The sequence below is a fragment of the Squalius cephalus genome, assembly GCF_949319135.1.
Source record: "Squalius cephalus genome assembly, contig: scaffold_37, whole genome shotgun sequence".
Classification (NCBI taxonomy): domain Eukaryota; kingdom Metazoa; phylum Chordata; class Actinopteri; order Cypriniformes; family Leuciscidae; genus Squalius; species Squalius cephalus.
In genome coordinates this window covers 1,172,897-1,190,139 of record NW_027645811.1, presented here as the reverse complement: position 1 = coordinate 1,190,139, position 17,243 = coordinate 1,172,897, and the positions used below count along the sequence as shown (strand labels likewise).

Genomic DNA, 17,243 nt, shown 5'->3' with positions numbered 1-17,243 from the left:
TGTACGGCAGTCAAGACGCGTTAAAAACGGACGCACACAAGAAAACTTGTTTTACATCCTCAATCAGTGACACATTCAGTGACAGTGTGCTGACACAAAAGACTCAAAAGCTGTTTATGTTTAATTCAATATCTTCATGGTTACTTCTGTGTACATGTATGCAGCTTTTTCTACTGTGAACGAAATAATAACGTAGATATTTCTCTCGGTTGTTTAGTTTCCTTAACTTTATATCACAGCACTGTGCTGTGGATATATAAAATGAACATAGATTATAAGATTAACGTAGCAAAATGGACTAATACTGTGATATAAAAGGCCAAACTCGCACCTTATTGTGGATGTAGGCTATACTAGGCTACAGGCAAGCAGATGTAGGCTACTCTGAATATTAACGTGAAATTTTCAAAAATGAAAATTTAATTTGAAATTAAAATGTATTCCCAATGAAATACTGGCATAAAGTTGGCTTGACATTGAATGTTCGATATTTGCAAATTAAGGGACCGTCTCTAAAGTTACGACATTGGTATACACATTTCTAACTTCAATAGTTATACTATACTAAATAGTTGCCTATTTAGTATAGCCTACATCCACAATAAGGTGTGAGTTTGGTCTTTTATATCACTTTAATCATTTTATATGTCCCGACGGGAGGAGAATCCTGTATGAGGTATTGAGGGAACCCCCTGTTACAGCTGCTTACATGTAGGCCTACAAGTAACCTTGAAGACATTGAATTAAACATAAGTGCAGCTTGTGTGTCTTTACCAGCTTTTCCATATATATATTGGCCCAGATAATCATCACACATACACTTGCTTGCTCCATTTCTGTAAATCCTTTTTTGTGAATGAAATGAATGACCGACTGTTGCTCTGTTCTTTGTCAACAGCAGATGGAGATTATTATCAGTAATCTACTGGTTTTCCTGCAGTTCCCGGAATTTTCTGTCGAATTTGAACCACTGAATTTGTGGAAGCGAATTTGTAAAGTGAAATAAAATGGACCACAATTGCCTGTTGAATATAATAGGTTGTATTTTTAAACAGAATGAATATTTTAGAGAGTGAAAGAATGGTACATTTGAATTATTGAATTTTTAATAATGAAAATGTCTATAAAATATTTTTAATTGAAATATTCACAGCTTAAATATACAACAATGTTGAATTTCAGCCCATAAAAATGCAAGCCCTAAAAATACAATGCATTAAAATGCAAGCACGGTTAATGCAATGCCTATTTTTTTCTAGCTGTGCAATTCAAAAAGCTTTTTTGTTTAAAAAATATTTGGCATTATTTTACTTCCATAAATTTTGGACACTGTTTGGGTTTGGTGTATCCACAGGAGGTCCAAATTATCAAATTATCTATCCAGTCATCACGTCATTCAAACTAGCAGTCAACAATCAGTAATCAACATGCCTAACCAATCAGCATGAGTGGAGGCCTATATGTATGTACATTAGGGTGCATCAAATTTGAATGGGAAATTTTAATTTCAAAATATCAATTTGGCTGGCATTGCATTTTGTTCCAATTAACATAAAAATGACTTTTGCAAAGTTTTGAGGAATTCCATTGAGATTTAGGGGTGCCACCTAACACATGAACTTTGGTGAAATTTTGAAAAATGTGCAATTTTTAGTCTAATTGCCAAAAGGTTGACCTGGAAATGTTGAGTACAGTGAACTTTTATACAGTAACATGTTCTATAGGGTTATCAAAGTAAAAGTTGTTTGTTTGAACCCTTTGGGCAACTTGGGCATTTCTCAGAATTCAACTTTCAAGATTCTCCATTCATTTGTCCTATAGACAAAATGAATGGAGGTCAATGGGACATGTTCACGTGGCCTTACCCTGTTAATTTACTGTAACAATTACAATGCTACTCTCAATACACATGAGACATCTACAGTGGGGAGAACAAGTATTTGATACACTTCAGATTTATCAGGTTTTCCCACTTACAAAGCATGTAGAAGTCTGTAATTTTTATCATAGGTACTCTTCAACTGTGAGTGACGGAATCTAAAACAGAAATCCAGAAAATCACATTGTATGATTTTTAAGTAATTAATTTGCATTTTATTGCATGACATAAGTATTTGATACATCAGAAAAGCAGAACTTTGGTACAGAAACCTTTGTTTGCAATTACAGAGATCATACGTTTCCTGTAGTTCTTGACCAGGTTTGCACACACTGCAGGAATTTTGTCCCACTCCTCCATACAGACCTTCTCCAGATCCTTCAGGTTTCGGGGCTGTCGCTGGGCAATACAGACTTTCAGCTCCCTCCAAACATTTTGTATTGGGTTCAGGTCTGGAGGCTGGCTAGGCCACTCCAGGACCTTGAGATGCTTCTTACGGAGCCACTCCTTAGTTGCCCTGGCTGTGTGTTTCGGCCCATCTTCAATGCTCTTACTGAGGGAAGGAGGTAGTTGGTCAAGATCTTGCGATACATGGCCCCATCCATCCTCCCCTCAATACGGTGCAGTTGTCCTGTCCCCTTTGCAGAAAAGCATCCCCAAAGAATGATGTTTCCACCTCCATGCTTCACGGCTGGGATGGTGTTCTTGGGGTTGTACTCATCCTTCTTCTTCCTCCAAACACGGCGAGTGGAGTTTAGACCAAAAAGCTCTATTTCTGTCTCATCAGACCACATGACCACCTCCCATTCCTCCTCTGGATCATCCAGATGGTCATTGGCAAACTTCAGATGGGCCTGGACATGCGCTGGCTTGAGCAGGTGGACCTTGTGTGCGCTGCAGGATTTTAATCCATGACGATGTAGTGTGTTACTAATGGTTTTCTTTGAGACTGTGGTCCCAGCTCTCTTCAGGTCATTGACCAGGTCCTGCTGTGTAGTTCTGGGCTGATCCCTCACCTTCCTCATGATCATTGATGCCCCACGAGGTGAGATCTTGCATGGTACCCCAGACCGAGGGAGATTGGCCGTCACCTAGAACTTATTCCATTTTCTAATAATTGTGCAGGTCTACAATTTTATCCCTGATGTCCTTACACAGCTCTCTGGTCTTGGCCATTGTGGAGAGGTTGGAGTCTGTTTGATTGAGTGTGTGGATGGGTGTCTTTTATACAGGTTCTGGGAAAACCTGCAAAATCGCCAGTGTATCAAATACTTGTTCTCCCCACTGTATACTCTGAATATGACATTGTCCACTCTAGAATACTGTTGATGTTAAGCTTAATAGCTTAGCTACATAGATAGCTAACTGTGGTTAGCAAACTGTTGCTAGCTAACATTAGCTAGATGTAATGAGCACCAAATACCTATAAATATGACTTAAATGACTTATGATAAATAAGTATACAAAGACAAAATTACAGATATGATAGTAATTATGTAATAATACATACCCAACACAGAAAGATCACCTCAAACAGAAAGAACATCTCAGTTTTCTTGAGCTGTAGTATTGTTTACCTCAGATCTCCATTGTGACCATTGAGCACTGTTAAGCACTTTATCCAACAAAACCAGATGTGCGTTGGCACCCCTAAATCATCATGTACTGGAAAAATATTTTGCATGTGTTGTTTCTACATATATTGGAACATTTTTAGCACCCAGCCATATCAAAATTCAAGAATTGTGTTTTTTGATGCACCCTAATGTACATACATATCTATATATCTATATCTATGTATGTATGCATGTATGCATGTATGCATGCAGTCGACTCACCTATGTTCCTCGACAGTTTCCAGCATCCTTCCACCACCCAGTCTCTTCACACATGCCTGGATATTTTCCTAGCCAGAAATACGAGGGGAGTACTCTGGGTTCAGGCCAAAATACAGAGCCTGGAGCCCTCTCCTCGGACAGCACGCCAAATACGCATACTACTTTAGTCTATCTGATTATTTGTAAGTGAGAACTCGTGAAGTAACAGTCCATGAACAATTGTGTGGATTGGTGAAGTTGTCAGTCAAGTCAAGTCACCTTCATTTATATAGCGCTTTTAACAATATAAATAGTTTCAAAGCAGCTTTACATGGATAATATGAAATTAAAGTAACAGAGATTGTTTTGGCTTTACAGCATCTCTAGAATAAAGTTATTGTCCAGCTAAAGTTAGTTTTGATATATAGTTTATATATAGTATAGTTAGTTTGAATATATATGTGCGCAGGCGTCAACAAAACCTCAACAAATTACTTGTCTGACCTTAAAAGTTTATAATACATAATTATTTATCGCTTCCATGTGTCCATGTGAACCGGAATTATCCCGACAACGTTTTATCTGTGCAGAGTTAAAGGGAAGGGAAGGAGGTCTTCACAGGTGAGAGACTAGTTAACACTTCAGGACTGCATCGTCGTCGTGTCCAGGCACAGGTCCTTCATCAGATGTGGATACGGCCTGGATCCGGCAGACTGCGGTAAACCTCAGAATAAACAGAGAGACTAATATTAGCGTAGACGCCATTCTTCTTATGATGTAACGAATACATAAGGATTTATGGGAAGTGTTCCCGGTTCCGGCTGACCAAATCTATGCAGCCTAACATTGAATTATAGAAGTCTATAATGTGTTATGTGTATGCTAGGTCAAAGAGATGTGTTTTTAGTCTAGATTTAAACTGACAGAGTGTGTCTGCTTCCCGGACAATGTTAGGAAGACTGCTCCAAAGTTTTGGTGCTAAATAGGAAAAGGATCTACTGCCAGCAGTCGATTTTGATATTCTAGGTATTATCAACAGGCCAGAATTTTGAGATCGCAATGGACGTGAAGGACTATAATGCGTTAAGAGCTCGCTCAAGTACTGGGGATGACTATGGCCATACATCCTGGTTCTGGTAAGAACTCGAGCTGCTGCGTTTTGGACCAGCTGTAGTTTGTTTATTGTGCAGGGCAACCACCCATAAGAGCATTACAATAATCTAGCCTTAATGTCATGAACGCATTAACTAATTGTTCCGCATTTGTCATTGAGAGCATATGACGTAATTTAGATATATTTTTAAGATGAAAGAATGTGGTTTTACAAATACTAGAAACGTGACTTTCAAATGAAAGATTGGTATCAAAGAGCACACCCAGGTTCCTAACCAACGACAAAGACTTGACAGAGCAGCCATCAAGTGTTAGACAGACGGCAACTGCACAAACCTATGGCGAGGCAGCGAACCATGCGAACCAATCAGGTCGTTTCGTGCCAAGAGCAAGTTTCAGAGCCCGTCAGAATGGGCGTGGCTTATGGCTATATTAGCCCCCATTTTCGCCGTAGAATTCAGGTTTAAATCGACTGAAGCGATCCCTTGATCTAAGCACAGAAGCTCGGCAGGTTACGCAATACTCGTTCCCTACTCTCAGCGAACCGAGGTTACGTTAGTAACCGAGACGTTCCCTTTCGAGAGGTCTCTCGTAGTGCGTAAGTTAGCTTACGCTATGGGAACCCCTTTCAAAACGTCATGCGTGCTTATAAACTTCGCCCCAAACTATTGCCTATAGGGCCGAGCGCCCGAAGCCGAAGATGTACCATATCAACTGAACCATTCGTGGGTGAAGAGACCATTCCCCTGGGGGAACTTTGTCTCTGGACAGCATATCCGCACCCTGGTTCAGAATGCCTGTCACGTGCGCCGCTCTCATCAAGCGCAGGTTGAACTGAGCCCATAGAATGAGGCGTTTGGCTCAGTTTGCTTGACCTAAGTCCACCTTGGCGATTTATATAGGATACCACTGACATGTTGTCCGTCCGGACCAAGATGTGGTGACCTTTTAGGTATGGGAGGAAAGCTTTCAGTGATACAGCGACTGCTCTCATCTCTAGACAGCCTCCAGCGCGAGCCGGAGGGAGAACAGACAGAGGAACAGTGCTTATGTGCAGGGGTGTGTACTTTATAGTGGGCACACAGCCTACATTCAAAACATCTCCAGCGTGAGCTAGAGGGGTAACAGACAGAAAAGTGCTCTTTTTGTGTTTTATAACGGCATTTGTTTGCAGGTGTGCATGTTTTAAAACAGACTCCAGCCACCTGAACTAAAGAGGGGACTGGGAGATGTGTAAATGGCCTTTTGGAGGGTGGTACGGCCGCGGCATTGACTCAACCACTCTCTTTTCCTTCCTGTCACAGCACTAGGAAGGCTTCCAAGGCTCGGGGTCCAACACAATCTTGGGTCGGGGTCCCTGGCGCTCTGGGAACTGTTGTCGCCTCTTTGAACGAGAGCGGTGGCGGACTTCAACCGGGCTTTGTTGGCAGAGAGAGCGGCGTTTTCTTCTGGCGGCCTGAAGCAGAGCTGGAGCGTTTAGGGAGGAAGTGGTGCATAGCTTGCAACGCTTTCTGTGCCTCAGTGAAGCGTTCTGCGAAACCCTTTACCGCTGGGCTGAACAGGCCGGTGGGGGAAATAGGGGAGTCCAGAAAGGCGGCCCTGTCCACGTCCTTCATCTCTGTCAAGTTTAACCAGAGATGTCGCTCTAGCACTGTCAAGTTCGCCAAGCTCCTACCATTCACCTGGAAGTTGTTTTAGTAGCGCACAGAGCCAAGTCTGTGGCGCTGCGCAGGTCTTTGAAAGCTTCCGGATCAGGTCCAGACTCATCCATAGAGCGGAAAAGTTTGGCCTGAAAGACCTGGAGGACAGCCATGGTGTGAAGCGCTGAAGCAGCTTGGCCAGCGGAGGTGTAGGCTAGGCCAGTGAGAGCTGAATTACTGCAGTAAGGCTTAGATGGGTGAGTCGCTTTAGCTTTCCATCCCATAGCCGTGGGCGGGCAAAGGTGTGCGGCCACTGCTTCTTTGAGGGGGGGAATTCTCTCGTATCCTTTCTCCTTCAGCGTTGTCGACAGTCGAGAGCGTTGAGGAGGTGGAGGGTTTGACACGAGCTGAATGCGGCACTTTCCACGACTTCGTTAGCTCGTCATGCACCTCGGGGAAAAAAGAAGCAGGCCTCTGCCGAGGGGCCTGTTGGCGCACCTGCTTCGCGTGGGTTCCTCGGGCGAAGACCACTCGAGCCCGAGGTCTTCGACGGCCTTAGTTAGCACGAGGAGAAGTTCAGAGTCGAGGCTGGCTCTCATGGCGCTGGCGCTGGCTTGTGTTGAGGATGCAGGGTCGGCTATTCAGATGCAGCAAGGGAAAGGCTGTCATCCTTCTCTTCCTCCTCCTCTGATCCCCCAAGACCGGAGATGAGACCGGCGGTGCGAGAGAGGGGCGCTGGTCCGCCTGTGTGAACAGGACCGGCGAGGGGGTTTCTCTGGGTGAGAGCGAGGCATGCGGGGACTGGACCGACGTGGGTTCGCTCGCATCTGTCCGCTCTGGTATCCTCTGTCCGCGGCGATTCTTTCTGCGCGGCCCGATAGTAGGAAAGGGGAGAGCAGGAGGCGCGGGGTCGTCGTCAGCGAAGCTGGCCAGTCGAGCCCGCAGGGTGGAGAGAGCCATCTCATCGCACTTCCGGGCAGCCGCCCTTAGAGAGTGCAGCCTCAGTGTAGGGCTGGTCCGAATACCATTTTTTGAGCTTCGAAGCTTCGGTAGTAATGAACATCGAATATTCGAAGCTTTGGAGAAAGGGGGCTGAACATATTCTTCTCTCTAATAAAGGCAGGAATCTCTATGTGTCTATCTGTCCGTTTGCATTTTGATTATTTCGAGAACCGTTTATCCAATCGACTTCACAAGGGAGTGCAGTGTCGCATTTGGTGCAATATAGATGGACACAGGAGACGCGACACATTCAGAGTTAATAAACTTTTAGTAAACTACAGAACAGCGCGAGCGGGAAGCGGCACACCTCTCGCGGGCAGGGCTTTATATGCTCCGAGAACGGACACTGCACTATAAAACACACACACACAGGTCTGTTAACTTAAGCAATACTTTTAAGGTAGTCTAATATTTTTCTGACTAACAAATTACTGACACAGTAAAGGGCAGATTTAAATAAATAAAAACGAAATTTAAATAATTAAAAAAACGAAATTTAAATAAAGAAAAACGAAATTAAGTTAAATTAAAAACGAGATTACGGATAATAACGAGTAAAAATGCTAATACATTTTGTTTCTATTATTCTATTTTCCGCAATGTCAAAGCAACTCAGCTTAACCCAAAACACAAGCTCAGGCATGCACTTCGGTCCATACAAAATCCGCTGTTCTGCGCTCTAGCCAGAGAATACTCCCGTTGCTGGAACACTTAGGCGTCGGTTCTATTTCTAGCATGCACGCGTTTTCTGCATGGCTCACGCAGGCAGTGTGCAAACTCCAACCTGTTAACATGGGAGCCGGAATAAAAACGGACACGCCACAGCTGAGACGCTCACGCTACCCAGCCAGTGTGTCGCCGGCCTTATTCAAGCGCGAATGAGAACCATTTCATGGGGGATCCCAGGTGTGCAAAAAAAACCCCGAATATTCGAATGTCAAATTTTCAAATCGAATACCAACCCACCAAACTAATTTTCGAATATTCGGGTCCAGCCCTACCTCAGTGTGGTCGCGGCCCAGACATAAGATGTGACGATCCGAACCGAAGAGAGGGCCCCTGCACGAGGCGCAGGTGTCTCGAGGCATTTGAAACAACGCCTTAGAGAATTTGCTCTTTTAGATAAGTGAGTCGCAGCAGCAAACACACTAGCTTTGAAAGGATATATGCGCGACGGATGGCACAGCAGAACAGCAGGCTGAAGGTGGCGTCCAGTCGAGACCAGGAAGCCGGCGTCCTCAGAGCTGCTTAGCAGGTGGCTTGTTCCGCTGAAGGCTTTTCGACGGCAGCGAAGAAGGCTTCTCAAAACCGGTGGTCAGCAAAGTGGAACTTGCTGAAGGAGATTAAATCTGAATTCTATGGCGAAAATGGGGGCTTATATAACCATAAGCCACACCCATTCTGGTGGGCTCTGCAAACATATCTCCATATAGCCTTGGCGCGAAGCGATCTGATTGGTTTGTGCGTCTTAGCCGCCTCGCCATATGTTTGTGCAGTTGCCGCAGCACAGCCAATGAGCGCGCTAAACGCTCAACTGTATGTCTGCTGTGCAGCTACCCTGCGTTTTAAAAATTTGGCTTCAATATTCTCGAGAAAAGGAGTTTTCCCCATAGCGTAAGATAACTTACGCAATACGAGAGACCTCTCGAAAGGAAACAAGCAGCAGATGCTCCACTGCAGAGGTGAATGGATTTGCTTCTCATGCAGAGTGAAGAGATGCTGGCTTAGGCTCCAAAGAACTAAGCTGAAATGTGTAGTGCATCCGGCTCGCCTTATATACCCGTATGTCCGGGGGCGTGGCCTGGCATGCAAAATCCACATGGCAATTCCATTGCCCTTTTTTTGAACATGTCAGAAGATGTAAGACAGAACATGTCTAAAGGGCGGTATTTCAACACAATGTCGAAAGTGATCGATAGAAAGGCAATCAAGACAAAAATCTGTATTTTACTGTTACAGAAAGGCAGGGTTCCACCAAAATCCCTGTCTTCATGTAATTGTGTGTGTGTGTGTGGTCCTTGTATTCCCTACGTTATGGGGGACCAAATGTCCCCACAAATATAGTAATACCAGTAGGGGTAAGTGTACCCATTAAGCCCATGTACCCTTTAAGCCCACTTTCAACTCTGAAGTCAAATAAAAAAAAAGAGAAAATAATATTTTATGCTGTTCATTATTTTAAACAATCCAGTGATTTGTTACTTCCCTGGCATTTTTTATTGCATACCAATCACATTTGGCAATGTTGAGTTAGCCCCACCCATGTGCATACAGTCTCAGGAGACCTCACACAAAGTCACCCCAAAACTTTGGTGTTTCGGGACCCTTCAGAAATCAACACATTTCTGCAATTTTCAGCCATTTCTTTGGTAACTACATTGATATTATGTCAAATAAGAGATAAATGTATTGTTTTTTGTGTATGAACAAATAGTACTTTATCATTTTATATCATTTTCCTTTAAATGGAAAGAAAGCCCACCTTATGTGTTTCAATGAGGAATCCCTCTAATTGCAATCTTTGATAAATTTTCTGAAAGTGTTTAATGATAACATTTCTTTGTGTGCTTTTACCTTACTAACCTTTTACCCTTACCTTACTTACTACCTTAATTTACAACTATATTTAGATAGGCCTACAAAATATATACCTGTTTTGTCCTAAAGTCCTTAATGTATAACCGGGCATAATTCAGGAGCCAAGCTAAGTTAAGGCTTGAGATTCCGTTCATGGAGAGGTCCCAGAGGGACCCTATATTGCCCACAGTCCTGAGCCCCTGGGACCGTCCGGCTCTGAGATACCGCCACTTCCTGTCCAGCTTTGGCTGGGCAAAACTCGGGACCCAAGCCGAGTTGGGGCTTCGGACTCCGGACATCGAGGGGTCACCCAGTGGGCCCCCTATGCCAGGAGTATTGAGCCCTAACTCTGCTTTCTTCCCGAGATATGGTCACTTGATCGGGCATAACTCCAGAGTCAAGCTGACCTAAGGCTGCAAACTCCCGGTGTGGGGGGCCCACTAGGAGACCCCCCGAAACCCCAGAGTCTGAAGCCCCAACTCGGCTAACTTCCTGAAGATACACCCAGTTAAACTTCCACCTTTGACCAGGCATAACTCGAGAGCCAAGCCGACTTAAGGCTCCAGACTCCCAGTTTGGGGGGCCCACTAGGAGGCCCCCCTAAGCCCAGAGTATGGAGCCCCAACTCGGCTTGGCTCCCGAGATACACCCGGTCAAACTTCCAGCTTGACTCCAGCTACAATTCCAGTCAAGCCGACTTAAGGCTCCAGACCACCAGCCACTAACACCTACCCATTCCACCCAGGGTTCTAATCAAACATTAGCAAAAGGATTTTTTTTAATACTTCCCCGTCACTGAATAAATATATTGATGTTTTACTTCTTTAAAATCAATTAATTTTTATATCTTGTGAATCAAAGATGATGTGGGCTTATTTGGAACACATGCAGGCTTAAATGGTGCCAAGTACCAATTAAACCCATGCCAGACTTCTGACTTTATTCCTAAATTATCTTATTTTTATATTCTAAAATGTACATCAACTAATTAATACATTTTCAAATTAGAGATAAATCTTCCATTTTAACAAATTATTTTTCTTACAAACTATGTCAATATCTATGAAAAAAACCTAGACTTAGATTTTGGTGGGCTTAATGGGTACACTTACCAATGTTGACCTTGTGGGGACATTTTCTAGGTCTCCATGAGGAAACAAGCTTATAAATCATACAGAATGATACTTTTTGAAAGTCTAGAACTGTGTAAAAAGTTTGAACAGTGTAAAAAATGTTATGTCGATGGAAAGTCCCCATAAAACATGGAAACCAAATGTGTGTGTGTGTGTGTGTGTGTGTGTGTGTGTGTGTGTGTGTTTTACATTTTTTTACGTTTTCTGTCATGGGGTTGGATTAGAATAGATAGAATATCCAGTTTGTACAGAATTAAAATCGTTATGTCTATGGAAAGTCCCCATAAAACATGAAAAAACAACATGTCACAGAAACCTTGTTAAAAAGTCTTAGAGTCTTAATTGACATTTAATTAATCCATAGTGATTTATTTAAATAATAGTACAAACATATTGGCTGTACTAGGAGCCACAGCAAATTGTGAGTAAAAATTACCTATGAAATAGTAGATGCATTTCTTCTTCTTTTTAATATTATCTTTATTTCTCTCTAGTCTTGTCTGAGTCATCACCATGGAAACTGCACCACTCCTGGTTCTTCTCTGTCAAATGGGAAAAAAAGATGATTGTTTTCATTTTTTTCAATGGAACCTGCTACCAAGAGTTCAAGTGAAGAGTTATTATCTGTGATCAAAATTCTGTCATTAATTACTCACCCTCATGTCGCTCCAAACCGACTTTTGTTCATCTTTCGTTCATCAAATGAAGATCTTATTGATGAAATTTGAGCAATTTCTGTCCCTGCCACTTTGATGCTTCAAAAAGTTCATACAGAGGTTGTATAACTAATCCATATGGTTTAGTCCAAATTGAAGAGACTTGATCGCTTTATATGATGAACAGATTGAAATTAGGCTTTTATTCACATTCACATATAAACAGCGACCATAAAGGGAAGCTCTACCGAACCTGTTTTGAGTGCAAGAACTAACCTCTTGCGGAAACTCAGACGTGCTGCATAACAAGAGAATGAACCTCGTTGGTTTTCGCACGTCAAGAGTATATTCTTGAGCTTCCATTTACCACAACTGATGTGTGAGTTGATAAATGTTTATATGTGAATAAAAGTCTAAAAAGTCTAAAAGCGCTATATAAATGAAGATGACTTAAATTCAATCTGTTCATCATTTAAAGCGATTATGTCTTTTCAGAAGGTTTGGACTAAATCGCTCAATTCAAATGGATTAGTTTTATGATCTTTTTATTAACTTTTTGAAGCATCAAAGTGGTAGTTGCGTAGCTGTCAATGGGGGGACAGAAATCTCTCAGATTTCATCAAAATATCTTCATTTGTGTTCTGAAGATGAACGAAGGTTTGGAATGACACGAGGGTGAGTAAATTTCATTTTTGGATTAACTATCCCTTTCCTTAACATGCCATTAAAACTAAATAAAGCACTGAATGTGTGACTGCTAACATGTTATCGCTCATGCAAATTATTTAGGCTTCATGAATAACAGTGTCACTTTACAAATTAACAAAAAAAGTGATGTTATGCACAAAGGACATTCTTTTTATTTTGGATCTTAAATAACTTTTATTTTGTGATAAAATATTATCTTTCTAGATTTGCAGGAGATCGGTACACATTTGTCAGTCAAATAAATAAGAGAGACGTGTTTCTCAGATTATTAGAAAATAGATTATTACTAGAAAAAAAATCACGTATCTTTCAAAGTAAAATGTTGCTTCATCTTTTAATGTACAAATGAAAAGTTTTGATGATAACCATTTCTAAGACGCTGGGTAGGCTCCAACATAGATAGGGCAAACGGTTTTGGGCGGGGGGGGGGGGGGGTGTATGGATTATAACTCTAAAAGTATTCTTGGTTTTAAATACAACAATGTCAGTTTCTATTGTTCGCTTCAGACTTTTAAGACGCCCAGATTCAGACGCTCTGCTACGATTGGCTGGTTCAGATTTAAGTCGCGCCTTCTCGCTGATAGTCGATCCTGATTGGTCGACGACGACTCCGGGTGACGTCATCACGCGGAATGCCCATTCATCGGTGCAGTTGGGCGTTGGACTCGGCATCTTATTAGCGACCAGGGAAATTTCTCCATTTTCTGTGCAGTCTAGACAGTGTTACGGGCACAAATCTAGGATAAATACTTGCACTTTCCAGATTTTTTTCTACCGGTTTCCTCTCTGAGACTGGGTTCGCTCGCTTCGTTGACTCGCAGCGCGCTCGTCGGCCAGGTGTTTATTCCGGGGAAGAGGCTTCGCTTGTTGCTCTTTGTTCTGTGCTGGGTCTGTTGAACTCTTTGTTGGAGTGAAAGCATGGGAGCGCAAGTCTCAAAGACAGCTGGAAATGGAGAAACAGCTGCAGAAAAACCCGGAGAGGCTGCAGCTTCACCATCCAAAGCCAACGGGCAGGTAACGGTCATTTCACTAGAGAACTGGTTTAATCATGTTGTGTTCATTATAGGAGTAACTGCTGGAGACCCGCGCCCAACAACCACATTAATTATGCCATGTTTATAACCCGGGCGCTTTGTCAATCCTTAATATCCAATATATAAGAAGTTCTTATGTATTAAATATATGTATAATCGTAAAATGTTGCTTAAATGTTTTCCGAAATCAGATTCGGCGTTATTTGTTCAGTAGAAGCCTTTGTTTTGAAGGGAGGGGAGGGGAGGGGAGGGGAGGGGAGGGGTCGAAAGAGGTTGTGTTGGGTTTATGCGGACAAACTATAGGGGATTGTGTGAATAATTTAATTTGCTGTTTCAGTGTGTGTGTTTCTCTACCGTCTTGAGAACGAGGGGGAAATGTGGGGGTTGATTGTTAGAGTAACAATGACTCGCCACGCCTTTATTCAGAGAGGCTCGATAGACGCTTCAGGATCACAATGGATGGAATCCGTCCATCGGGGAAATCGCATCAGAGCAACGAAAACTGCTGTAATCAATAAATATATTATACTGTGCCGTGATAGCCATTCATACAATCGGTGTTTTGTACAGGGTTGCGTGCTTTTTTTGGCGCGCCGTTAGTGCTTTCGCAGCGTTGATGTTGGAATGGCGCCTCTGGCGGTTGTGTTGTGTATTACACTAAGTGTAACGCGCCTCAACGTCTATGGCAAGCCGTTTGGACTTTTAATCATTCTCAGGATATGAACTCTTCATATCAACAATTCAATTTTCACTAGTTAAAATGCAAATTCTTGATATCAGGAATTCTACTAGAAACAATGGCAATTTTTGATGTCAGGAATTGCATTTCCATTAGTAAAAATGTTAATTCTTGATATCAACAATGACGTCATCACTAGCAGAAGTACGAATTCTTGATATCAAGAATTTCAACTAGTAAAACCTATAATTCCTGATATCTGTAATTGTATTTTCACTAATTAAATGTCACTATAGGCTGCCATTGTAATTCAATTATTGATATCAAGAATTGAGTTCTTACTAGTTGAAATTCACAAATCAGAAATATAATTCTTAAGGTCCTTGCACACTGAGTCCGAAATTTTCGCACATTAAAAAATAAATACGACCTCATGTTGTGTCAGTCACGTTTACACACTGCCTCCAAAACTTTTGTCCGACATAAAAAGAAATCGGATCGGATTCGATTTTCTGCGTTTTTCGCATCCGTAGCAAGCATTTTGAGAGGTGTTTTGACAATTCAGAGCCACCGAATGACGAATACGAAAAATTGCATACGAAAATTTCTGACTCCGTGTGCAAGGACCTTTACTATTACAAATCCTAATGTTTGATATCATGATTGTGATTGTTACTAGTAAGAAAGTCATTTTAGATATCTGAAATTACTCTCCTTATTATTCATATCAGAAATACATTTTCAGATATAACAAATGTAACATGTCGTAGTACATTTACAGATTTCAAGAATTAAAAGAATTGTTCACCCAAAAATTAAAATTAGCCCATGATTTACTCACCCTCAAGCCAATCTAGGTGTATATGACATTCTTCTTTAAGCCTAATACAATTGGAGTTATTCAAAAAATGTCCTGGTTCTTCCAAGCTCTATAATGTCAGTGAGTGGAGGATGAGAGTTTAAAGCTGGTTGTGTAATGATGCTGTGTGTTTTGCTTCAGGAAAACGGTCACGTTAAGGTGAACGGAGACGCGTCTCCAGCGGCGGCTGAGGAGAAAGAGGTTCAGGCTAACGGCAGTGCTGATGGAGAGAAGACTGAGGATCCTGCGGAGAAGGAGCCCGCAGAGGGAGAAGAGAAAAACACTGAAGTGAGTGCTCTCGTTGAAGAGGAGCCCACCAAACCTGAGGATGCTGCAACTCCCTCCGCAAGCAACGAGACGCCGAAGAAGAAGAAGAAGCGCTTCTCTTTTAAGAAGTCCTTCAAGCTAAGTGGCTTCTCTTTTAGGAAAACCAAGAAGGAGACTGGAGATGGAGCTGAGGATGCGGTGGAGGAAGACAAAACTGAGGGAGCTAAAGCTGTTGAAGGAGGAGCGTTAGAAGAGAACGCCAAACCAGCAGAGGAGCCAGCTGGAGAAACCAAACCAGTAGAGAAACCAGCAGAGCAGCCCAATGCTGCTAGTCCTGCCACTGAAGAGCCCAAAGAGGAGGAGAAACCAGCAGAGTCAGTGCCAGATCCCACTGCCTCTCCTACTGAAGTGCCTGCTCCCACAGGACAAGAAGCAGGATCCAGTCCCGAGGATCGCCCCGAACCAGCCACAGAGTGAGAGAGAGAGAGAGAGAGAGAGAGAGAGAGAGAGAGAGAGAGAGAGAGAGAGAGAGAGAAGAGAGAGAGAGAGAGAGAGAGAGAGAGAGAGAGAGAGAGAGAGAGAGAGAGAGAGAGAGAGAGAGAGAGAGGGGAATATTTCCGTTGTACAATGGAGTAGTGCCAGGGTATTGGACTTTGGAGTACTTTGTCTGCAACAAGGAATATTTTAATGATTTTTTTTTTAGTCTTTAGATTTTTTTTATATCTGCCCCTCCACAAATCTCGCTCGACCAATGTGGTTATTCCTAGAGCTGTGAAATAGATGGCTGAATTGAATACAGGAAAAAAAAGTGATATTTATCTATTTTTGGCATCAGTATTAACTCTTTGTTTTTTGGGGGGGATTTTTATACAAATAAAACTGTAAACTTGTTTAAAATGTCTGGAGATGACTGTGGATTAAAGGCAGCTTGTTTAGGGGTCAAAAAGGGATGCAGGGATTAGGAAGGTTTATTTTTTTAAATATACATGTGGCACCTTGATCACTCAACATTAAACCACAGATGTAAAGAAAAGCCCCAAAACAGAATGACCATCAAATCACCCACTACAGTTTACAACACTAAAGTGATTTAATTTTTTTTTATATATTCTGAATTCCAGCCAATATATTCAACAATGCCAAGTTTATAACCATGTATTTTGGGAACTTTAAACACTTTTAGCTATCTGTGATTTCAGTAGGAAAACGATTTGCATATGCTTTATGGTGTATTGCTGGTTCTATGAGCTTATTAAAGTGTAAGTATGTATATAAGGGGTGTTTTAACTGTGATTATTGTACAAATGATATCTTGATCTCAAAAAGCACATTCAGCTCTTTTATCATCCTTAGACCATTGGAGCATATTTTGAACTCAAACCAAGCTGTGACATGTGTTCTGGTTCCTGTTTATACTGTGCTCTGTTTTGATAACAGCAGATGATGCCATTTGACAAAATTAAGGAACTTGTCAGATGCAATGTTTGTGTAGCATCTTGTCTCTTTCTTTTGTAAATATTTGAGAAGCTTTTACGTTTGACTTAGAGATGGAATGTAACTTTGCCTATACAATTTCAATGAAACTTGCTGAAGGTGTTCTAAATTTTTTGTGAGTACACTAAAAGCAAAATAAATGTGAATAAAATTTGAATTGTTTAATCTCTTTTATTTACAAGCCATTAATAATTAGTTGCCATTAATCTTAAATGCATTTTGTTTTAAAAATGTAAAACAAATATTTCAGACAATAGTATGTTGCATTGTCATATGACCTTACCAAGTGGAGCAAGTGAAGGATTTAAAATTGTGTACAATTAAATGTGTACAAAAACCTTCATCCTTCCCTCACGTAACAAATCCTTTCCTCGCAGGTGAAAAT

At 41.8% G+C, this 17,243-nt stretch overlaps 1 protein-coding gene across 1 annotated transcript; it reads left to right on the top strand.

The window, feature by feature from the left end:
* The first annotated feature begins 13,149 nt into the window (after window positions 1-13,149).
* On the top strand, window positions 13,150-17,020 carry marcksa (myristoylated alanine-rich protein kinase C substrate a). Its single transcript, XM_079898970.1, has 2 exons — window positions 13,150-13,539; window positions 15,239-17,020. Exons 1-2 carry the CDS (start codon window positions 13,444-13,446, stop codon window positions 15,839-15,841), a joined length of 699 nt encoding a protein of 232 aa, XP_079755096.1. The 5' UTR covers window positions 13,150-13,443; the 3' UTR covers window positions 15,842-17,020.
* Window positions 17,021-17,243: the final 223 nt, after the last annotated feature.